The 20340-nt window shown below is 38.5% G+C and overlaps 1 protein-coding gene across 2 annotated transcripts in view; it reads right to left on the bottom strand.

Moving 5' to 3' along the window:
* Positions 1-20340, bottom strand: part of COL4A2 (collagen type IV alpha 2 chain) — a 135315-nt gene that overhangs the window by 42121 nt on the left and 72854 nt on the right. For both annotated transcript variants that reach the window (XM_072342918.1, XM_072342927.1), the window contains exons 5-10: positions 6605-6739; positions 6478-6522; positions 4316-4432; positions 3606-3677; positions 2010-2045; positions 1854-1916 (exon numbers count right to left, since the gene is read on the bottom strand). In XM_072342918.1, the coding sequence (XP_072199019.1) occupies positions 1854-1916; positions 2010-2045; positions 3606-3677; positions 4316-4432; positions 6478-6522; positions 6605-6739 (468 nt within the window). The remainder of the gene's footprint in view (positions 1-1853; positions 1917-2009; positions 2046-3605; positions 3678-4315; positions 4433-6477; positions 6523-6604; positions 6740-20340) is intronic.

The following is a 20340-nucleotide window of genomic DNA, read 5'->3' as shown; positions in this document are numbered from 1 at the left end:
GACTGGTGTCTTGATACAGCATTGCTGAACTACCATTAGCATCTTAGATTACCAATTTAGTGTTATACAGAACGGTATCAAAGGAAGATGGTGAGAAATGAAACTGTAACAATAAATAAATAAATAAATAAAGTGCTGCCACAGTTTTACAAGACAAGTAGTAGGAAAGCTATTAATTGGAAAGACAACTTGCATTGCCTCAGCTAATTATGGTAACTAATGGGCTCCACAGGGCTCTAAACACTAAAAAAAAGTCAAATGTGGGAGAGGTGGGGTGAATAAGAAGCATGAGCTTTTCACAGTAGAGGATGGTGAATAAGAGGAATAATGAAAGAGAGCTGCAGTTGGAATTGTCCACCTGCAGAGCCCTAAAGGGGGTGCAACTTGGGTTATGCAAAATCAATCTCAACTTGCAAGAGGAAATCATAATGTTGTGGCAAGAACTGTACTTGTTGTGTATCTCTGTCCTGCTGTGTATCTTCGTGTGAATGAACAACAGATTTGATCTGTTTTGATTAGCCAAGCAGTCTAAGAGCCATTGCCTAATCTACTGGTAAGATGTACCCTGCAGGCATACACCATTGGAGGCTCTGCAAAAACTTGGGGTAGCCACATTTACCTCCACGTGTGGTCTAGGGTTCAAGGACAATACACACCTGGAATCATTTCCTAAGTCCTTCCCAAAGGAGAATCACAGCTTTAGAGATTACGGAATTATATCAGTTTTGTTAAGAGTGGGAGATAGTGGGGATGCATCTGCTGTGGCAAAAGAGATGTTGCCACGATTGCAACATCATAGGTTGGACCACAGCGTACTGAGAATACAAGTCATTGTGGGTTTTGTGAACCTCATGAAACTTAAGGATTCAATATAGACAAACACTAACTAAAGGACTGGGGAGATTTCACTTCAGTAGGTCCAAAGGAGAAATATATGATGTAGCTTACTCCAGCTGATACTACAGATACTGTGGAAAATGAACTTTGGGAAGGTTTAGCACGCTCTGAACTTAGTCCTAGAATTTTTTGGGGGGGAAAAGGGGTATGGAGGCAGTTTAAGAAGTCCTGTATTTTTAATTTGTTTTTTATTTGTTTTCCCCAAAATCGGTGATGTAGAGCAGATTTAAAATAGAATGTTGAAAAGCAAACAGAAAAAAAAACAACCACAGACAAATGCTATGAAGTTTCTTAGAGGAAATAAAGCAAGCCTGAAAAAAGACAAAGTATACTGAATTTGAACATTTGCTTTCACCTATAAAATCATTAACCATGGCAAATAAGAAATGCACAAAGTGGTATACGGGGAGAACACAATCTCCTCAAAAAACATTCAGCAGCAGTTGTCAATTCCAATGCTGTAAGCACTGACTTTTGACAAAGATGACTGAAAAAGAAAAAAGTTTAAAATTGTTTTCTAAAAATGAGTGAGAAAAGTAAGCTAATGCTAATAAAATACCATTTACAAGCAGAAAGATGATATATTTAGACTCTGATATCTTTGATAACTCAGTGTGGAGGGTCACAGATAGCTAAGTGGACTGCATTCAATAATCTTTTCAAACAAGACACTCAAGGAAGTTAAAAACAAAACAAAACAAAACAAAAAACAACAATATAAATTGAGAGCCTTGGGCAACACAAGGTGAAAGAAAGTAACTGCACTTCTTTGTGTAATACTCATCATGGTAGAATCAGTGTCTCAGTGCTTTTTCCAAGGTTTTGTATCCAACTACATGTACCCGCTATTTTTAAACCCATTTTTTTTTTTCACTTCGTTTGCTACTTTACAATCTTGCTGACATGATTCTTCCATTAGGATAATTTCCTACAGAAAGTATTTCAAACATACTTACAGGTCTTCCTGGCAGTCCTCTTGGACCAATAGGTCCTTGAATACCCAGTGTACCCGGAGGTCCCTTTAAGTAGAAAAACACACAAACACCAATTAATGCTGTTCTGATGACAGTTACTACTGACAGTTAATTGCAATTTTCTATAATACTACTTACTGGAAAACCAACGAATCCTGGATCCCCAGGCTCTCCCTAAAGAAAACAAAGAAGTGAAAAATGCAGTAAGCAAGATATACAAAATGAAATAAAATATTTTCTCATTAAATTTTCTCATTTCAAAAGATATTTTAAATAATCATAACATATAATCTATACAAATCCTTATACACTGACACATTTGATGAATAGTTTGATAAAATTTAATGTGTTTTATCATAGATTGGTTTTATACTTTCTACATATAATACAGTTACATACAATGTATTTTGAGAGTACCAAATTGACTAGGGATGTGAAGGAACCAAGCTGCAAGGCTAAGATGGACAATGGACTATGTTCAGTTCATTCTGGAAGACCTAACCAGTAGCATAATCAGAGATACAGACTTAGCTGAAATGCACAAGCTCATTTTTCATGAGTTGCATGGGAATTACCAAATCATTTTGATTCTCTTCTGAGTCACTGAAAAGCACTTGGAACATACTGTTTTCAGTGACCACATATTTTGACTGCAGTACATGTTGAAATGTTTTTGGAAATTGGATCCAAAAATGTTCTACTGCAAAGACTTTCCAATGTCCATAAATAATGCGGTCTTCAGCCCAGACACTTTCAATCATTTTGAATAGCATCTTAACTTTTTCATATATCTAGTTAACTTGAGCTTAGTTAATGGAATAATCTGTGGAACCATTTCCTTTCTGAAATGATACAGGTGCAAGTTTCTATTGTTGACTGCAAAATACTTGAGCAGCTCTGTAAGCACTAACAAGTGATCAGAACTTAAGATGTTTCTGAAAAGATTCCATTAGAAAAAACATAGGCTGCTACAAGTATGTCAACATATAAATATATTTTGGCACTCATCACTGGCACAAAATATGTACAAATTAAATTAGCAGATCCATTAAGTGCACAGAACAGATCAGGTATAGGTTTTGTAATAAATTTGTCACAATTTTTACTCGAACAGTAAATGTAAGCACTTATTATTATCTGATATTTTCAATTTATAGAAAACTATACATATGAGAAAAAGATTAGATAATGTAAAAGCATCCATAAGAATAGTTGGAGTTTACTATGTAACTAAATAACACATGGAGGCATGTTTTAACACAAGTCAACCAGACTCCTTCATGGAAGTTATAACAAAAGGGTGATAACATCAAATAGAATCATTTACTGGACAAAACTTGGACACAGGAATGACTTTGCCGCAAAGGACACAAAGGTAGTCACTGAATGAAGAAGATAATACTTGAACCACAACACTTGAACTTGTATTTAAAAGCACAATCTTACAGACATTTTTAAATTGACAGGTCATTGTGTTTGCCCAACTGTATTTGCAGTCCATCCAGAAAGACTAGATGTCCTTGCAAGTGTGTGGACATTACTTCCTTGAATATCAGATAGACTTTGCTGAAATCAGAGAGAAGAAGCTACCAGGAAAAACCTACACGAAATCTAAGTGGGTCTCTGGGAACATTGCATCCAGAATGTGAGGAAAACTCACTCTACACCTTTTTTTTTAAAAACTTTCTGAGCACGGACTGATAATTCATCAGTTCACAGGGACTGCACACATACCCGATGTCGGCTGGCGATGTCCGGCGGTAGCACATAGGGCTCCCCCTTCTGGCCCTTTGGTCCTTGAACTCCCTGGTTTTGAGCAAAAAGAGGGTAAAATATCATATTGTCTGTGAACACATAATCAGTTAAGAGTAATAAAAAATATTTGTAAGGCTTTTCATGAGTACATATGCATTACTGTTTAAAGGTAGAGACTATGTTTAACTCTGGAAATTTGTGATTTATAAACAAGTACGAACCTTCATGGTCTATAAGAAAATGGATTTAAGATACGTGGGGAAGAACTCCCTGTTACAGTGATATTACAGGATCACATCACATCTAGAGCAGCAGCTCATCAGTGCTGACATACAGGCTAGTAAATATAGGAGCTCCAGTGCTCACCTCAGCATAATCCTACCTACTGCTCCACAGAAAGCCAGTATGTTGGGTATGAGGCAGGGGGGAAAAAAGTTACTTCCATCAGGAAGCATACAGATTTCCCTGAAGTAATCTCCCTTTAGGACTTATGTGACAAGTAAAACTCTGTGCAGACCCGTCAGCCCTAAGTATTATGGGGCATGTCTATGGTAGATCCACAAGGATGCTCAATACTCTGCTGGGCCAAAAGGGATCTCCTGTTCCATTTGTTTTCAGCACACACTTGTATGAAATGCATTTCAGTAATGATCTTTGCTTCAGATATTTATTTGCTGTCAGCTACTTACAATGGTACCAGGGAAACCGGAGTGTCCTGGTGTTCCTGGGTCACCTGGGTCACCTACTGTCCCATTACAGCCATCATGACCTGGCTTCCCCCTTGATCCCGGCTGCCCTGGATGACCCTGTTGAGGAAAAAAAAAAAGTGTTTATCTATCCATCTGTTTCTAGTTTTCCTTTTCCTGTAGTCACACAGTATTTAGACATTCTCACATTAAGCCCAAGGCTTGGATCCATGGGAAACTATGATTTTCAAAGAAAGAAACAGACAGTGCCTTTTTTTTAATATAGCTGCAGCTTGAACCATATGCCCCAGACAGCATGAGTAGTAAAGGACCTTTCAGAAAGGGTAAGAAAGCTATGTTCAATACAGTCTCTGTTAAGCAGAGAACTAAGCCAGATGAAACTGTTGTGCAGGGAGTCACCAAGAAATAGGTTTGTTCAGAATTTCAGTGCTTCACACTGGAGGAGTGGGAAAAAAGGTTCATTACTGGCTTTGAATCGCTTCCAAGCTAGGAAAAAAATCAGTGATGCCTTTGGAGCTTGGTTGAGTGCCATGATGAAGCTGTAAGTACAGAGATGGGAGAGACTCAAACCAAGGGTGCTGAGGGCACTGCGGAAGCTCCACATTGAACCTCTGTGGTACAGGAAAGCAGGGAAAAGTTAATCCTGCTTTATAATGGATTTCTACTGCAGTACTGATGTTTATCTTAGTTGCAGTTACCACTGATTTACATTGGGATTGATAAGAAGCAATTCTGCCCTTGATCAGCTTTCTTCCAGGGGGCTCAGTCAGGAAAAACAGAAACTAACATAAACAGAATATATTTATTTCTTCTTCACTGCCTAGAGCAGGTTTTATCTTTGCTTCTGTATTCTGCATTCCTCACTAAAGAACAGACTTGGGCTTCTCACCATCTTCCCTTAGTCTCTAGTCCCATACCCCAGTACTCTGCTGTTACAATTCATATAGGTTCCTATCTGCCTTCTGATGGTGAGTGTTATGTCTTGGCCTAGGAAAACTGGTTAGTGAACATAACCAAACAGGAAGGACAAGGGACTTGAGGGCAGCACACAATGAGTATGCAGGTTCAAATAATATCTGAAGGTGTTTATCCCCAACAATGCAATTGCAGAGGTTGTGAAAGCAGGACAAAGACAGAAAACTTTCTCAGGTAGCATAAGTTGTTCAGACATAGTAACACAGAGCATTGCAGGAGGGTGATATATCTGCAGGAAGACAGAGCACTGAAAAACAACTCAGTACAATGTGGTGAGGTAAATGAAATTATGGGCTACAGAAGTTTGCACAGGAATGGGAAAGAGGGTCTTCTGATTTTCTTTTAAGAGTGATAAGGAGAAAGAGGAGAAAGCCCTGAAACTCAATACAGAGTTTTTCAGGAAACAAAAAAGGGTGAAAGCCGAGTGGATGTGGATGTGTGGGTTGCAGAGCAAGGCCCTGGTGTCAGGGAGCACTACAAAGGAAACCCAAGCCTGGGAACTCTGTCCAGGGATTCCAATGACTCAGATTTCTTTGTTATTTTATGACACAAGATGTAAAGAAGTGTAAGCTGGGAAAATACTGTGCTGTGAACTTTACCCGGTTTTCCTCTTTGAATGTTTCAGATTCACGGACCTGGACAATTTGTTCAAAGTTAGATACTAAACAGTTTTGTTTTTTTTTTAAGACTGTCTCATGTATGCTGTATGAGATACAAACTGCATAACAATGGTTACAATTATTGGTCTTTCTATATGCTTTACAGCTCTGAAATAATTAAGGCACGACCCAGGGTTGTCCTTCACTCACAAGCCTAAGAGATGCAAAGTACTTATCTCACATGTTCCTATAAAAGAACATACTTTTCTGGGTAACCTCTAGGGACACAGGGAATTTCCTTCCTTTTTTGTCCTTTCTTTAACAAGGGGATTTCTCCATAAGACAAAGCAAACCGGACCTTGATTATCAGAGGGAATGAGCAGGAGCACAGATTTTATCCTGTTGCTGACCATCTGCATTTCCACTTACTTCAGCAAATGCCCTTAGCTCAACAGTGTGTACGTGGCTGATACAGAATTCAGATCAGACACATTAAGGTACAAAGGCATTAACACAGTTCACCATATTGCAGTTGGTGGTTTCCTAAACAGGAGATAACCAGCTACTTACAGGAACGCCATCTGCCCCTGGGAAACCAGTGACTCCTCTTTGCCCCTAGAGTAAAACAGCACAATTAAAACCATGTTCCTTCCAGTACTTTGCTCATTAGCTAAAACATCTGATATTCAAAAGTTACCGTTTCTCCTTTGGGTCCACTTATTCCTGGATGTCCTCTTTCACCTTTGTGACCTTTAGGACCTTGCAGTCCTGGGATCCCCATCAATCCTGGTGGTCCAGGGAATCCCTGCGATCCAAGGAGTCCTGGCTGGCCCTGATAAAAGTAATAAAGAAGCATTTATTTAGGAGCAGTTGAGATGCATGAAGCTGGGCTGCAGCTGAGCTTCCACTACTCCTGTGGTGGAGTCAACCTCTTCAGAGGAAATGAAACACAGAATCTCTTCATTCCAGTAGACCAAACGCTTTGATGAATGTATCTGGAGACACCACACAAAGAAACTCCAACAAAGTGACTACATTGTTCGTGACAAAACCAATACATGGAAATGAATGATCAGATCAATATTCACTACTTGAACATCCACTGCTACTCTATGAAAAGAAGTGTTTTTTTTTTTTTTTTTGTTTTTTTTTTTTTTTTTTCTGGAATAAGGAGAATGACTGCTCAAGAGTGATTCTCACTGATATACAACATAACCAGTTATGCTCTGAACAGTTAAAATACGCTTGACTGTGAAATCTGTTTATTGTGACATTTCTTAGAAATGAAGACTACTTAATGGCATGAATTTTAGCCTGTCTGGGACAATGCTTCCGTTTAACCCTGGAGCTTGAAAGTGATTCGACACATATGCCATTAGGGTACCCACACAGGTTGAGGGCTCCCTGTCATTGAAAGCTTCCTTCCAGCACTGGTTTGGTAGAACGGCCTTAATGACACTCTTAAGGCCACTTCAAACATTGTTAAAAAATGATCCTCTGTTGATTGCCAACATCAGAAGGCTCACCACAGGGAGAAAAAAATCATTTTGAAATAACACAATGGTGGTTTAAGTAATGGGGCTCTGACAGTGTGTCTGAGATCTGTGAACTAATGTATCTGAAAACTGTTCCAAATGTAGGATCACCAAAGGCACATATGTTTTTTTATGCTCTGGGGTACTCACTGCACTAATGACACTAACAATAAATTGCCATAGTCTTTTCTGAAGAGAGGTGTTTAAATAGCACAGAGCACCATTTACCAAAACACTCTAATTAAACAGATTCTAAAGAAAGTATTTTAAAAGTGAGATTAGATCTTCACAGGCCATTCTGCAACAGCATCAGTAACTCACAAATCAGCAAAACATAAACAAACAGATATGTATTTATACAAATGAACTGATACAAAAGTAACATTTTGGGATAAGATATATAGCGCAATTGCATAAAAATAGTGCAAAATCTATCATACCCACCTTCCTAGAACAACTTACTTTTTTGCTTTTCCACTCACATCCATGCCTGGAAAGAAAGAACTAAAAGATGTCCCTATCGAAGGACACTTTGGATGTTCTATGTCCAATTCCATTTAATGCTATTGAGATGAGAGGAATAAAAGAGAGCAGTGCGGAGACTGAAAGAAATGAGCCTGAAGATACCCATTTTATTTGTATTCAGAAAGTAGTAGTCAAGTCAGTGTACACTATTTTCTGATTTTATGCAAACTTTTATGCTCCTAATGAGGGGTAGCCCCACATGGGACACAATTTAAACATCTCATTTTCAACAATCTCTATATAACTGCATTTTATATATGCTATAGTTGACTTACCAGAAAGTCCAAAATAAATACTTAAGCACAGTGTACTCCCAGTTAAAAAACAAACAAACAAACAAACAAACAAAAAAACAACAGAAAAGCAACCTATTTTCCACACCTGTTTTGTGAAAAAATGCTGTAACTACAGTTTGAGTAGGTTTTTATATTTTAAGGCCCATTGTATTACACCAAACAAGCCCATCCTAAGGAGATGAGACAACCAAATTCTGTACAAAATTCAGTGAATTTTCTTTGTTTCTTAGAAAAAGTCTAGGACTGAGCCAGTATAAAGAATGAAATACATGTAGTTCTTCAGAGACGAGCCACCAGTATGGATCTCTGACACAGTGGATCCTTTGCTATACTGTTGCAATTAATTTGACAGAACTGATTGTTTAGGAGCATTGCCAAAGGACACCATGGATTTCAGTGTTTGAGCTGTCAGCATGAAAGATAATCTCTCCAGTGCTTACAACCTAGCACAACTTAATACAAGTTCCCTACGCCTAAAGTAAGCCTGCTCATGGGGATTACGGATGTTCAGCGGGCCAATGTCTTTCCATTCATCAGTTTAATAAATAGAAAAGAAATAAAGACACACACAAAATGCATTAATCCTGTTGGCAGGAGACATACACATCTGAGTAAGCGGCAGCTCATTTCCTTATGCCATACTGAACAGGTAGCATTATGTGGGACACAGCTGCCTCTCTGAACTGTGCAGCAAATATCACTTCCACTGGCACCCCCATTTTCCTATATGGTAGGTAGAAATTAGTAAACAAGGAATGGGAAACCGGGAGAGGTGGGCAATGCCAGCTCCTCCTCCCCTCTCCAAGCCTTCCTTGGGGTTGGTGTGGATGGATTATTTAACATTATTTGCAATAAAGAGATGATAATTGATCCTTCTGGAACTACCACGAGGCTAGAGTCGGAGCTGAAGAATTAGTTAATATCATGACAGTTTGTGTAGTTCTTCAGTCAGTTAGTGACCTGGCTTGTTAACTGAATTAGCTTTATTAACCTTAGCTAACTCAGACATGTCAGTTTCTCCTCTTCTCTCTTTATGTTAAATCTTTTGTTGAATAAGTGTGTCCCTTTTTCATTAGCAAATGACCTTTGAACATGCTCTCTTTTGCAAAGGTCATTAAGGAGATTTAAGCAAAGACAATCAATTTGAAAGGTTTAGTCAAATAAAGGATGACTCAATTATTAGAGTCTGGAATTTCCCTGTGTGAAACATGCCATGCATGTTAGTGCTCTCGTTGTATTACTGGAAATCAGAAATCCTAGAAAATTCTCCAAGGCCACAGAATGATTTTGGAATAAATTTCCAAGTTAAAAAAAAAAAAAAAAAGAAAAGAAAAAGGCAGGCATAGGGGAACATGATAACCCTGGCTGTCATATTTTAGGTAACTCACAAAGCATTTCCTCTGGTGTTCTCTTTTCTTACATGATAAAGCAATGCAGAGATATGTTCTGGACCAAATGACTCTCCAGCAGAAGACTTTGCACGTTGCTAAGGGAAACCAGAACTCTTCCAGTATCCAGAGCATGGCATCATTACCACTTACTGCCACAGGACTTACAGGCCAGGGCTGTGAGACTTACGGTATTCCATGACAAAGAATATCAGAGAGAGCATGCAAGAAGAAAAGGAAAAAGTGGATGGGTGGAATACCTTATAGACCAACAAAGAGTCCTACATTCCTCTTTGCTCTTGTTATAAAACTTCCTCTAACATTCAGACAAATTTACAATGCTGCCAGTATCAGGACATACTCCCAAACAGACAGTCCCTGTCTTGCTCCTCATGAGACTCCAGCTGACTGGAAGAGGTCTCATACAGTCCCTGTGGCCAGCACAGCCATGTGCAAAAGCTATTTGCAGGGAGGAGCAAAGGTCAGAAATTTAGGAAGCCTGGAGGAAATCTTCCCAGAAAATATTTGCAGTGTTGTATATACATCGTCCCTTGTCCACTGACGTGCATGAAAGAAAATGCTGTCAGGGTTGTCATTGAATTTAATAACTGTATTTTGCAATTCAGTCCCAGTGGACTTAAGAAGATCCTGAACAGACTTTTAGATCTGTACTGAATGTTCGCGTATTGCAGCTTGAACTTTAATTTCCAGTTCTTTTAAGGACCAGCCAAATGAAAGAGATGTCATGTTGCAATACTTTCTTCCTTCCAATTTACTGCTAAATTTACATGCTTAAAGGAAGGTGCGCTAATTTTGAGAGCAATCAATTTTATGGGGTGCTATAGAAATAAAGGCACAGTGAATGACAGATCCTGTTCCATAGGTTTTAAAATGCAAGATCGATCATCAGGGATTGCTGAGAAACTCACTTGTCGGTATTTAGATATAAAGAAAGAAGAAAAGGAGTCATCTTCAGGAATGAAGAAATGGACAAAACCAGAATTACGGTGGAGCTTCACGGTCATTGAGCCCACATCACTGTATTATGGACTTTTATTTTGTAACTGCTTCTGGTATATGGAATGTGATGATTCAGTATTCCCCATACGAAAATGACCCTTGAAAGGACATAATTTATTTAGCAGTGGACAAGAAGAAAGGAGGTTAATTCCCTGACATTTTAGAAAGGTCATCTGTGAAAGGACAAGTTCACTTCCTGCAGGAAGGGGGATCTGACTGTGATGGACAAGAGGGAGCTGGGGCTTTCATAAGAGGGCTCACTCTGGCACAGCAAACACAGAGAATGGATGGGTAAAGGAAATGACAGCAAGAACCTAGATGCAGTCCCACTAGCCAGAGACTGAAACTAGCAGAACAGAAAGAAACTCACCAGGGAATAAAATCAGTTTTAGGGAAAATGGGCAAAATTTCAGCTGATTAAATGTGTGATTCTCAGAAAAGTGACTAAAGAAAGAAATAGATTTTTTTTTTTTTTTTTTTTTTTTTCTAGTAAAATGAAGAGAATGGGGTACAACTTTAGGGAATCTGCAGTTTACTGAGTCAGCTTTCATGGAAGTGGGCACATTAAAACAATCCTTGAGTCCAACTGAGATTGGATGGCCTTAGTGCTCCTCTCAACTCAAAGGAATAAGCTCATAAACCCAGTAGTGGTACAGAGAACAAGATGGGTATAGCATGTGGTATTTCTCCTTAAGTGTGAATCCAGGAATTTCTGGACTGATCACATTAGAGTACTGTGCCAGGAATACTTTAGCTATGGGGCTACACAGCTTTAGGCTGAGAGGAAGAGATACCGCACGAAATATCCTGCTCTAATAAAATAATGTTTCTTTTAGCCACATTTTTCAGCGATTACTGAAATAAACAGAGCTTAAAACACTTTGCCTTCAAAGCTTCCCAGTGTACAAGTTGGTTAGCAGACACATTAGGGCAACTGTTTGATTTCTAACTCTTCAAGGCTGTGACAGTGTCCCTTTCCTGTAGCGGGCAGCAAGCCAGGCCTGCAGGTAGGGGAGAAGGCAACAGAAGAGGCAGGTTTCCTGTATCACCAGACAGAGCAGCATGGCTTCCTGAAGGGCCTATGTTCACACTTTATTTCATGTAACAGAAGGGCCCAGTCCTCTCAGAGACACAAGAAAGCTTTCCTGAGCATGGACAAATCTTTCTCACGTGCCTCAGACTGCACAGTATCCAGTGATAAAATACGGAGTGGCAGCGACAGCAGGCTTTGGAAACAGGGCCACAGCTAATGGTTATTTCTAGTTTTAATTTATCTTTCCCTGCTTTACAGAAGGGTATTTTGCTGAGTTCCACATTCCAGCTCATTTTTTCAGAAAAAAAGCTTTTCTTCTCATTTGTTAAAAAGCCATTTTATTTATATCAAAAAGTAAACAAAAAATTATAAAGTTCACTTTAAGTTAAAAATAACTAAAAAAAAAAAAAAAATGAAGCTAGTTTGGCATGGTAAAATTTGCTGTTCTTTCAGCTGTACTGTCTGGACCTGTGACATTTTCTCTCAGGACAGCAATGACCAAATGACATTAATGTTAATTCCAAAGTAGTGATTCAGCTTGCAGAAGGTTCTTGTTTTTTTGGCTTTTTTTTTTTTTCTTTCCTTTGTTAAGTAAGGGATAAACATCAAGTCTTCTTTAAAAAAAGAACTATGAAAGGATTCTCTTCACCAGAACCACAGTCTTTTTTTGTAGTCGGTAAATGAAATAATTTTTGTTCTGTTTTCTGTTCCCACACTTTGATGACTTTGTGATCTTCCAGAAAGTCACTATGTCACCCAAAAAGATAAAACAAGCATAAAAGAAAACATGCATTGGAATGTCGGTCAAACACTCAAAAAGAACCAGTTAAAAGTTTCTTCATGTCACAAAACACATACAAGCACATGTCAGAAATGCTTTCTGTGTTTTGCAAAGCTGCTGCAGAAAGAATGACACTGGAACCACCAATTTGCTTCAGGCAAACATCAGTAAGGGCAAGTCTAGACAAAACTTCTCTAGGGTTTCCATGCCAAGTCTTCAAAAGGTCATTGTGTGGAGGAAAGAAGAAGGGGGAAAAGACAAGAGAAGGAAGCAGTAGGCAAAAAGGAAGGGGCTTTTTTGTCTGTAGAGTCAGTGAGGAGATGATAGCTCTGAAGTCCAAAGTGGCATCTCTGCTGAAGTGTGGATACACAAAAATACTATAAGGTGGACAGGAATCTTGGGTTTAGGCCTTCAATGCACCAGATACTTGGACAGCCTGCCTACTTTCATCTTGCTGTGCAGTACATAGGAAGTCTCCTAACACCATAGTGCCACTGAGGAATCAGCTGTAGTAGAGTCAGCATGTATGTCAATGCTAGCTGTAAATAAACATCCTAATTTCCTGGTAATTTACTGGCTTGGTAATATAGAATCAGAATTGAGATGTATTAGCAAATATACTATCTGGTGATATGAATTTGTAAGGCCTTGAAAGGGATATGTATAAATATATATATGTATATATATATATTTGTATGAAGATTGTATTTAATGAACACATCTATCTACATTCAGTGTAGTCACCCAGAAGTCCCTTCAAGTGAGGGTGACATCTTTTGGCATGATACAGCCTAATGCAGATGTCCAAACTTGGTCAGATAAATACATGTTCAATGTACCAGTTTTTCTTAACTGTCTACAAGAACTCAGGTTCTTAGCGCAAATGTGGACCTCCATATTGTCACTTTCTAAACTGAGCAAAAAGCTAACATTCCAAAAGATCAAGCTCCAGAACTGTATATTTGACAGTTAGAATGAAGAAATAAGCTTAAGCATGATGATCATTCTGCTTGAAAAAAAAAGCTGGATATAAATACTGAAGTTGGCAGGCAGTGATGCAAATCAGTGGGTTTTTCTTGGAAGTTCAAAATGATTCAGTGTAAAAAAGTGATCAGATGACGATAATGACATATACTCAAGAGCATATTAATTTATTCCAATTATATCATCTGGCCTCTACCTTGCTTGCTTTCTCTCTGGTTACACAGACACACGTTTCTTTTAGTCTAGTAGAAGTTACTTAAACGTCACCACTTCTCCATAGCTTCTCATCTCAGTTTCTATCATCTTTTTTTAAATCAGGACAAAATTTCTAACTACAGAGACTTTGCTAAAGTTTTTGCATGGGCGGATCATGGGGAAGTCTTCATGTATCAGAAATCAGAAGAGTGAGCAGAACTGGATCTGGCCTCACTCTGTGTCAGGTACTTTGGATGAGCAGAAGACTGGAAGTGTGATGAATGTCATTTTATGTAGGTAAAATGGAGAGCATCAATCTAACACAGCTATAAAACCAGAAACAGATATACTTCTACTGGCATATAAATATTAGTTCCAACTAAAAGCTGTATTCAAAGAAGAGTTAACTAAAATAACCTAGAGATGCTACTTTGAATCAAACAACATATGTAGTGGAGTTGAGATCATGAACTAGTGATGTTTTACAGAGCACTAAAGTGACACTGATTTATTTTTGCAAACATTCATTAGCATTTAATTAGTTGGAGAAGACAAGCTTTTAGTCAACAAAAAAATTCACCAGAGAGGAAAACCACCTTGCCAAATTTGCTCTTCCAACCAGGCAAATATTAAAATGAAGGGTGTGGAGCAGGAGGAAGCAGGGAACTCCCAGTTACGTCGTGACAGCTGCTGTATCATGCTTACACAAAAGGGCAGAATTTGGTTATGGTACCTATCAAATGTTTGACTGAATATTTTGAGGCACAGCGAATGCCTGACATTTTTAACACATTGAGTATGTTTTCAAAACAGAACAAAATTCTGTTCATTCAGCATGAGTTTTGACAGGATTACAAAAGCCAGACTCTTTCTAGGGCAACATGCAGCACATGTTAATTCTCTGAATCTGCTAGTATCTATACTTAATTTTTTTCCCCCCCTAATTCTTCCCACTTGTTTAATTAGAATCACAATATTAGAATCAGCTGTTCCTTATGCCTTTTACTATACCACAGCCTATGTAAAATCCTAAAATCTCAGATAGCAAAGAGTGGTGGTCCCTTTTTGGGTAGCGGTATGGCTGCTGTTTGGCCAGCCAGGCTCCTAGAGACGAGACAACAAGCAGCACCTGCTCCTATTGGAACATTTAGTAATAGACCCGAAAACTGATCTGCCAGCCCAATTGTTTTCAAATGGCTTTTGGTTGTGTGTGGGAGTGTTCTCAAGATCTTAAAATTCAGGAAGTTCAACACAGATGTTTTCTGTCAGTAGGCGTTGGAAGCACCAATAGTAACATCTGTTCACTCTTCATATTTGTGAGAACATTTTTTTTCTGTCCAAAAACCATTCACTGTTGAAATTTCTAAATTGTGCAACTGGCCAAAATGTTAAGCTCATTAGGCTCCGTGAGTTTAAGAGTATGTGAAAATTAAAAGCCCTGCAGGAACTCAGTCTATCGCATGCCAATTTTTCCATTCTGTGCTCCTTTTCTGTTTAAACAAAACTGTAACTATTTTTGTGGTGGGAACGGCTATCATGATCATCTTGATCATTCAAATATAAGTTACTACTGGGTATTTCAGTTGTAGAAAGAAGCTGAATCTCTTAAAGAGGCTGCAACTGTTTTAGTAAGCTTTGTGTTAAGATACCTTCCCAACCCAGGTGTCCAAAATATGCCTCTGGCAGTCTGTACATTGGACTCAGTGCTCCCTCATGCTCCATGGAATGTACAGTTTGGGATGGTCTCCGAGTTCCCAGGAAGACCAGATGACTGGCTCTGAACAACCAGGAAGGACTGGGGGGTTTGGGCCAAATGTGTGGAGCACTCCGAAGAGACACTGTTGATGAAGAATAAGTGACATCTATTTTTCTCCTAACATTTCTGGCCAGATGGGTCTCATGATCAGCGGGGTGCTGTGAGATCATCTGAACAGAGTTTGAACAATTGTTTTTTTCTACATGATTTGTGAACATTAATGTAAGTATCAACATGGACAGTCTACAGATTTTATCAACTGAGATTCTGCTGAAGCCAGCTGTTCAGACAGCGTACTCTGAACCTACAAGAACCTTAGGTCTTCCAGTGGATGTTGCTTGCTACCATCACACTCTAACACAATCACTTTGATGGTGAGTCTAGCTTCTCATTGGGTTTGTCTACAAAAAAAGTAGTCTATGAGAGCTCCTACCATCCTTAGGTAGTAAGTGAAAATACTGAAACTATCAGCTGTTTCCTTTTATATAACACAATTAAGCTTCCTGTCTTCTGCATATGATTTATGTCTTATAATTTGACAGTACCAGAACTAGAATCAACTAGATACAGGGAAGTTAACTGATCTGGGAAAATTATTATTGCAACCAAGTACTTGGAGAAGTCTCACGAAAGGTTTTTTTGAAGGTTTTTTTTTGTTTTGTTTTGTTTTTTTGTTTTTTTTTTTGTTTTTTTTTTTTTCAAATCAGTCAGAAGAGTGAAGATATTTTCCACTGAATACTGAAGGAAATAGTTTTAAATCATCTTGTTGAAAATATACTCTTTTAGTGCAATTTAACTTGTAAGTACTGTCTAGAAGATAGACAAGATAGGCATGTTAACTTGAATAGGAAGGTATAGTTCTGCAGATCCATTATGAAATCTAATTTTTCCATTACACTTGGTTTGAGGTAGCCAAGTGTGCCCACACATCTTCTCTGGATTCCAGAATCCCATCACTCATGGGAAACTTTCTGGAGAACATCAGTAACAGACTGACTGTTCTACAGCTGTTCATGGAGAAAGCCTATTTATTATTTCAAACACTGATTTCAAAATCAACTGGAAATTTTTAAACCTTTCACTCTAGACAATGTGGGCCACGTAGTTGTTTCACCACAAGATCAGAATGAGAATCAGAGCAAATCACTCTTTTCAATCCTTTATTCCTTTCTAATCTGCAGATACTAAGAGAGTGAGAGTACTATTAAACTGTAACACCTTGAAAGAGATGCAACTGGTTTGACAGACTCAGGAGAAGACTAAGGTTGTTCTCTGGAAATGCATCTAATGTGGAGGAACAGTTAAGCCTTCCAAAACAGGAGAAACAACAGAAGATGCCTTCACATCCTGCAGGAATAACTGATTGGTGAAAAATTCATTGTGACTACTAATCTCAGTCTCATCAATGGGGACTAGTTTCAGGCTTCAGTTTGAGGAGCTCATTTTCAGTACCTCAGATTCAAATGCTGGAGTGACTCCAAGCTTTGTCAAACCAGCATCTTCTTGACAAAAAATACAGTGTGCTTGCATTATTAGTGAACTCAAAGAAATGAGTGTTGGGTTGTCTTCATGAACTTGTCAATATTTACCTGTAAAGGTGCTTCCATCAGCCTCATGAGAGAGACTGCCTTTACTGACTGGAAGATTTGATTTGTTGGTGATGAAAGGACAGAATGGTGTAGTCCACAGGTAAACCATGACCTTGAACCTCAGCTAGTACCCCTCTCCTGCTCTATCCTGACTTCTACAAGAAAGGCTGAAAGGAAATACGAAGTAAATTTTAAGCTATCCCTCCTTTCCTAAAAATTAACTGACCCTGAAATATCTGTGTCCTAGACTTAAAGGTCCTCGATCCATGGGGTACCTGAAATGATCTCACTGCCACTGGCAACATCAATTTTCTGTGTTTCTGACAGAGACAATAACAACACACTTTGTGTTTATGTGACTCCTGCGCACCTTTGACTTCCCTTCCTGCTTTCTTCAGGGTAAAATGTTTCAACTTTAATTTTCTCACTTCCTCTGCATCTAGCGAACTTAGCTGCTGAAAAGAGCCAATGCTAGCTCTTCTATGCAAACTAGCATCTATATATTTATATGTGTATATTTTTTTTTGTCAAGAGGCAAAGGACACTCGTTATATGAAAGCACACAAACACTGAGCTATATCACTAAGTGCTACAGCACTTGGTACAGACTGACATAATGTGGACAGTCAAGTGACTACAGCTTATAGATTAGTAACCCTGATTAACCTGGATAACAATTAAGACTAACCGAATAAGCTGCTCCAGTTGACTCTGCATTTTTAACAAAAGCAAAGATTATTTTTCTGAACACATGCTGATAATTTCATTATTTTCTGGCTTGAGAAACAAGTGAAGTGCACCTAAAATGAGAGATTTGAATAAAGAGTGAGGAAAAGCCAGATGACAGAGATTTTCAGCCTCTCATGCATACTTCTGAGTTTGGGCCATACTCTTCTTCCTATTCTCCTGCCACCTCTGAACTAACAAGAAGCCCACAGCAGACTTTGAAACGGAGAATCAACATGAATTTGTCTTAATAAGGATGAAAGAATTTTAAGGAGATACATATGCAGTAACAACACTGTGGAGAGTAGGCAAGTCAAAAGAATTTTAATGGAGCATCAGAGACAAAGCATTTGTATTATTAACTATGATACACTGTGGACAGAGAAGAAAAAAATCAAAACTATTTCCTTTCAGCATTCAATAAAATTACAGTAATTCTTAAAGAACTTTCATTTGTTGTGATTTCTCATCTATTTTGATTATTAAAAAAGGGTCATCCAGACACTGAGAAGTGGATATATTTGATTTGAAAGCATCACAGAAATTTGAAGTATTTTACTTAGTTTATGAAAAATAGTTATGAGATTTCTGTAGAAGTTCCTCCTAAACCAAACTTTCCCCTACAAATTAAGATAAAGAAAAAAGAAAGAAAAAGGTGAAATGTATTTTGAAAATACATGAGAAATCATAGAATCACCAAGGTTGGAAAAGGCCTAAAAGATCATCCAGTCCAACCATTCACCCATCACCAATAGTTCTCACTAAACCATGTCCCTCAACACACATCCAATGGTTTTTTTAACACCCCCAGGGTCGGCGACTCCACCACCTCCCTGGGCAGTCCATTCCAGTGCCATGGTAATGAAATAGTTCTGAGAAAAAGACTAGACATAGGAAGCTGCTTTTCAGCTGTTTAACTTATAACTTCTTTCAACTCCTGTCCTAGAAAACTGATGACTTCAATTCCCAGTTGAGTATCTAATCCTTGACAGCTGAAAGTAGTGATGATTTGAGAAAATAGCTAATTAACAACAGGACACAGCCTTCTCCACAGCATCAAGAACACCAGTGCCTTAAAGCACTGCTGACAACACAATTGAAATGAAAAAATAAACCAGCTGAAAGTAGCTGGATCGGAGTGAGAGCACCCTGGTAGAGGAATGCTGAGAAAGACATGGAGAGGAAGAGCACGCTATGTCAGTGTGGGGAAGGCAGGGACTGACACAGCCTGGTGATGGGCACACCCCTCTTGCTGGGTTATGACTGGCAAGCCTCCATCTCAGGGAGAATTTCTGCAATCTGCACAGTATACTCTTGTTATTATCTTCTCAGTGGGAAACAGCCACCACTCAAATTCTCTGCATTCAGTCTTGGAAAATTGTTATCATGAGGTTACAAAAACCCATCAACCCTCCACCAGGTCTGAAGCAAAGAATGTAGAAGTCACAGTTGATGCATGGGAAACATGGGTGCTTGAAGGTTCCTTGGTTCCCACAAGCTAGTGTCTGTGATGCCCTCCTTCAAATACAAGTGTTATTAAGCTGTTTGGTTAACTGTTTCCTTCTAGTCTTTTGTGGTCTGTGCTATTAATAAAGAACATATATTTTTTCCCTTATATAAGGTAAAGCTATCAATCAGTACATTTTTAACAAAGAAAAATGAACAGTAAAGCTCAATTCACTTCACTATAGAAGAATAAATTAATAACACTAAGGAATCAGAAGTTGTTTTAGGAAAAAAGATATGAACTGGGGCAAGTGATACTCCAAGAAGCTGTGACTAGGAACACCATTATTTCTAAAGCCTTGACAGCTACGTGCCAGCCATTAGGTCTATTTGGAAATGATATATCTGAGGTGGAAGGCAGCTGAGAAAGAGAGGTGAAGCTCCGTGTAAACCCCATGGAAGAAGACTTGATCCCAGAATATAACACTGTTCAAGCACACTGCTCCATCTCCCACAGTGACACTGTTGCCTTTGAACCATTTTTCAGTTTTGAAAAATACAAACTTCAGATGGAGTGTTAGCAGGGTAAAATAGGGGACATATTGGAAACAAAATAACATATAGGTAAACTTTTTATTCTTTTTATTTTATTTTATTTTATTTTATTTTATTTTATTTTATTTTATTTTATTTTATTTTATTTTATTTTATTTTATTTTATTTTTTCTTTTCCTGCAGTATCTTAAGACTGGATTGCACTGAGTTAACAACACTAATTCCTCAGCTACGAAATGAACACAGGAAGCATGCTTCTAGAAGAACAGTTCCCTCCTGTTAATGATCAGCATTTCCTCCCACTCACCACTCTGGAGTTAGGAGGAAGTTCTCTTTCACCCAGTTGACGTACCAATTTCAAACATCAGCAAAGCTTTTGGTACTGTTTCTCACAGTATTCTTATGGACAAAACATCCACCACATTGTTAGAAAAAAGACCACCATGGTGGGAATCATTGGCTGATGGGTCAAACTTAAAAGTATAATAGTAGATGGGGTTACATCAGGCTGGCAGCCAGTCACAAGTAGGTTTCCTCAGGGCTCCATTTTAGGGCCAGTTCTCTTTAATCCACCAATGACTTGGATAAAGGACTTGAATATATA

This window comes from Excalfactoria chinensis, chromosome 1, assembly GCF_039878825.1.
Source record: "Excalfactoria chinensis isolate bCotChi1 chromosome 1, bCotChi1.hap2, whole genome shotgun sequence".
Classification (NCBI taxonomy): domain Eukaryota; kingdom Metazoa; phylum Chordata; class Aves; order Galliformes; family Phasianidae; genus Excalfactoria; species Excalfactoria chinensis.
Note: the sequence above shows the minus strand (reverse complement) of the source record. Positions and strands in the feature narration are given on the sequence as shown.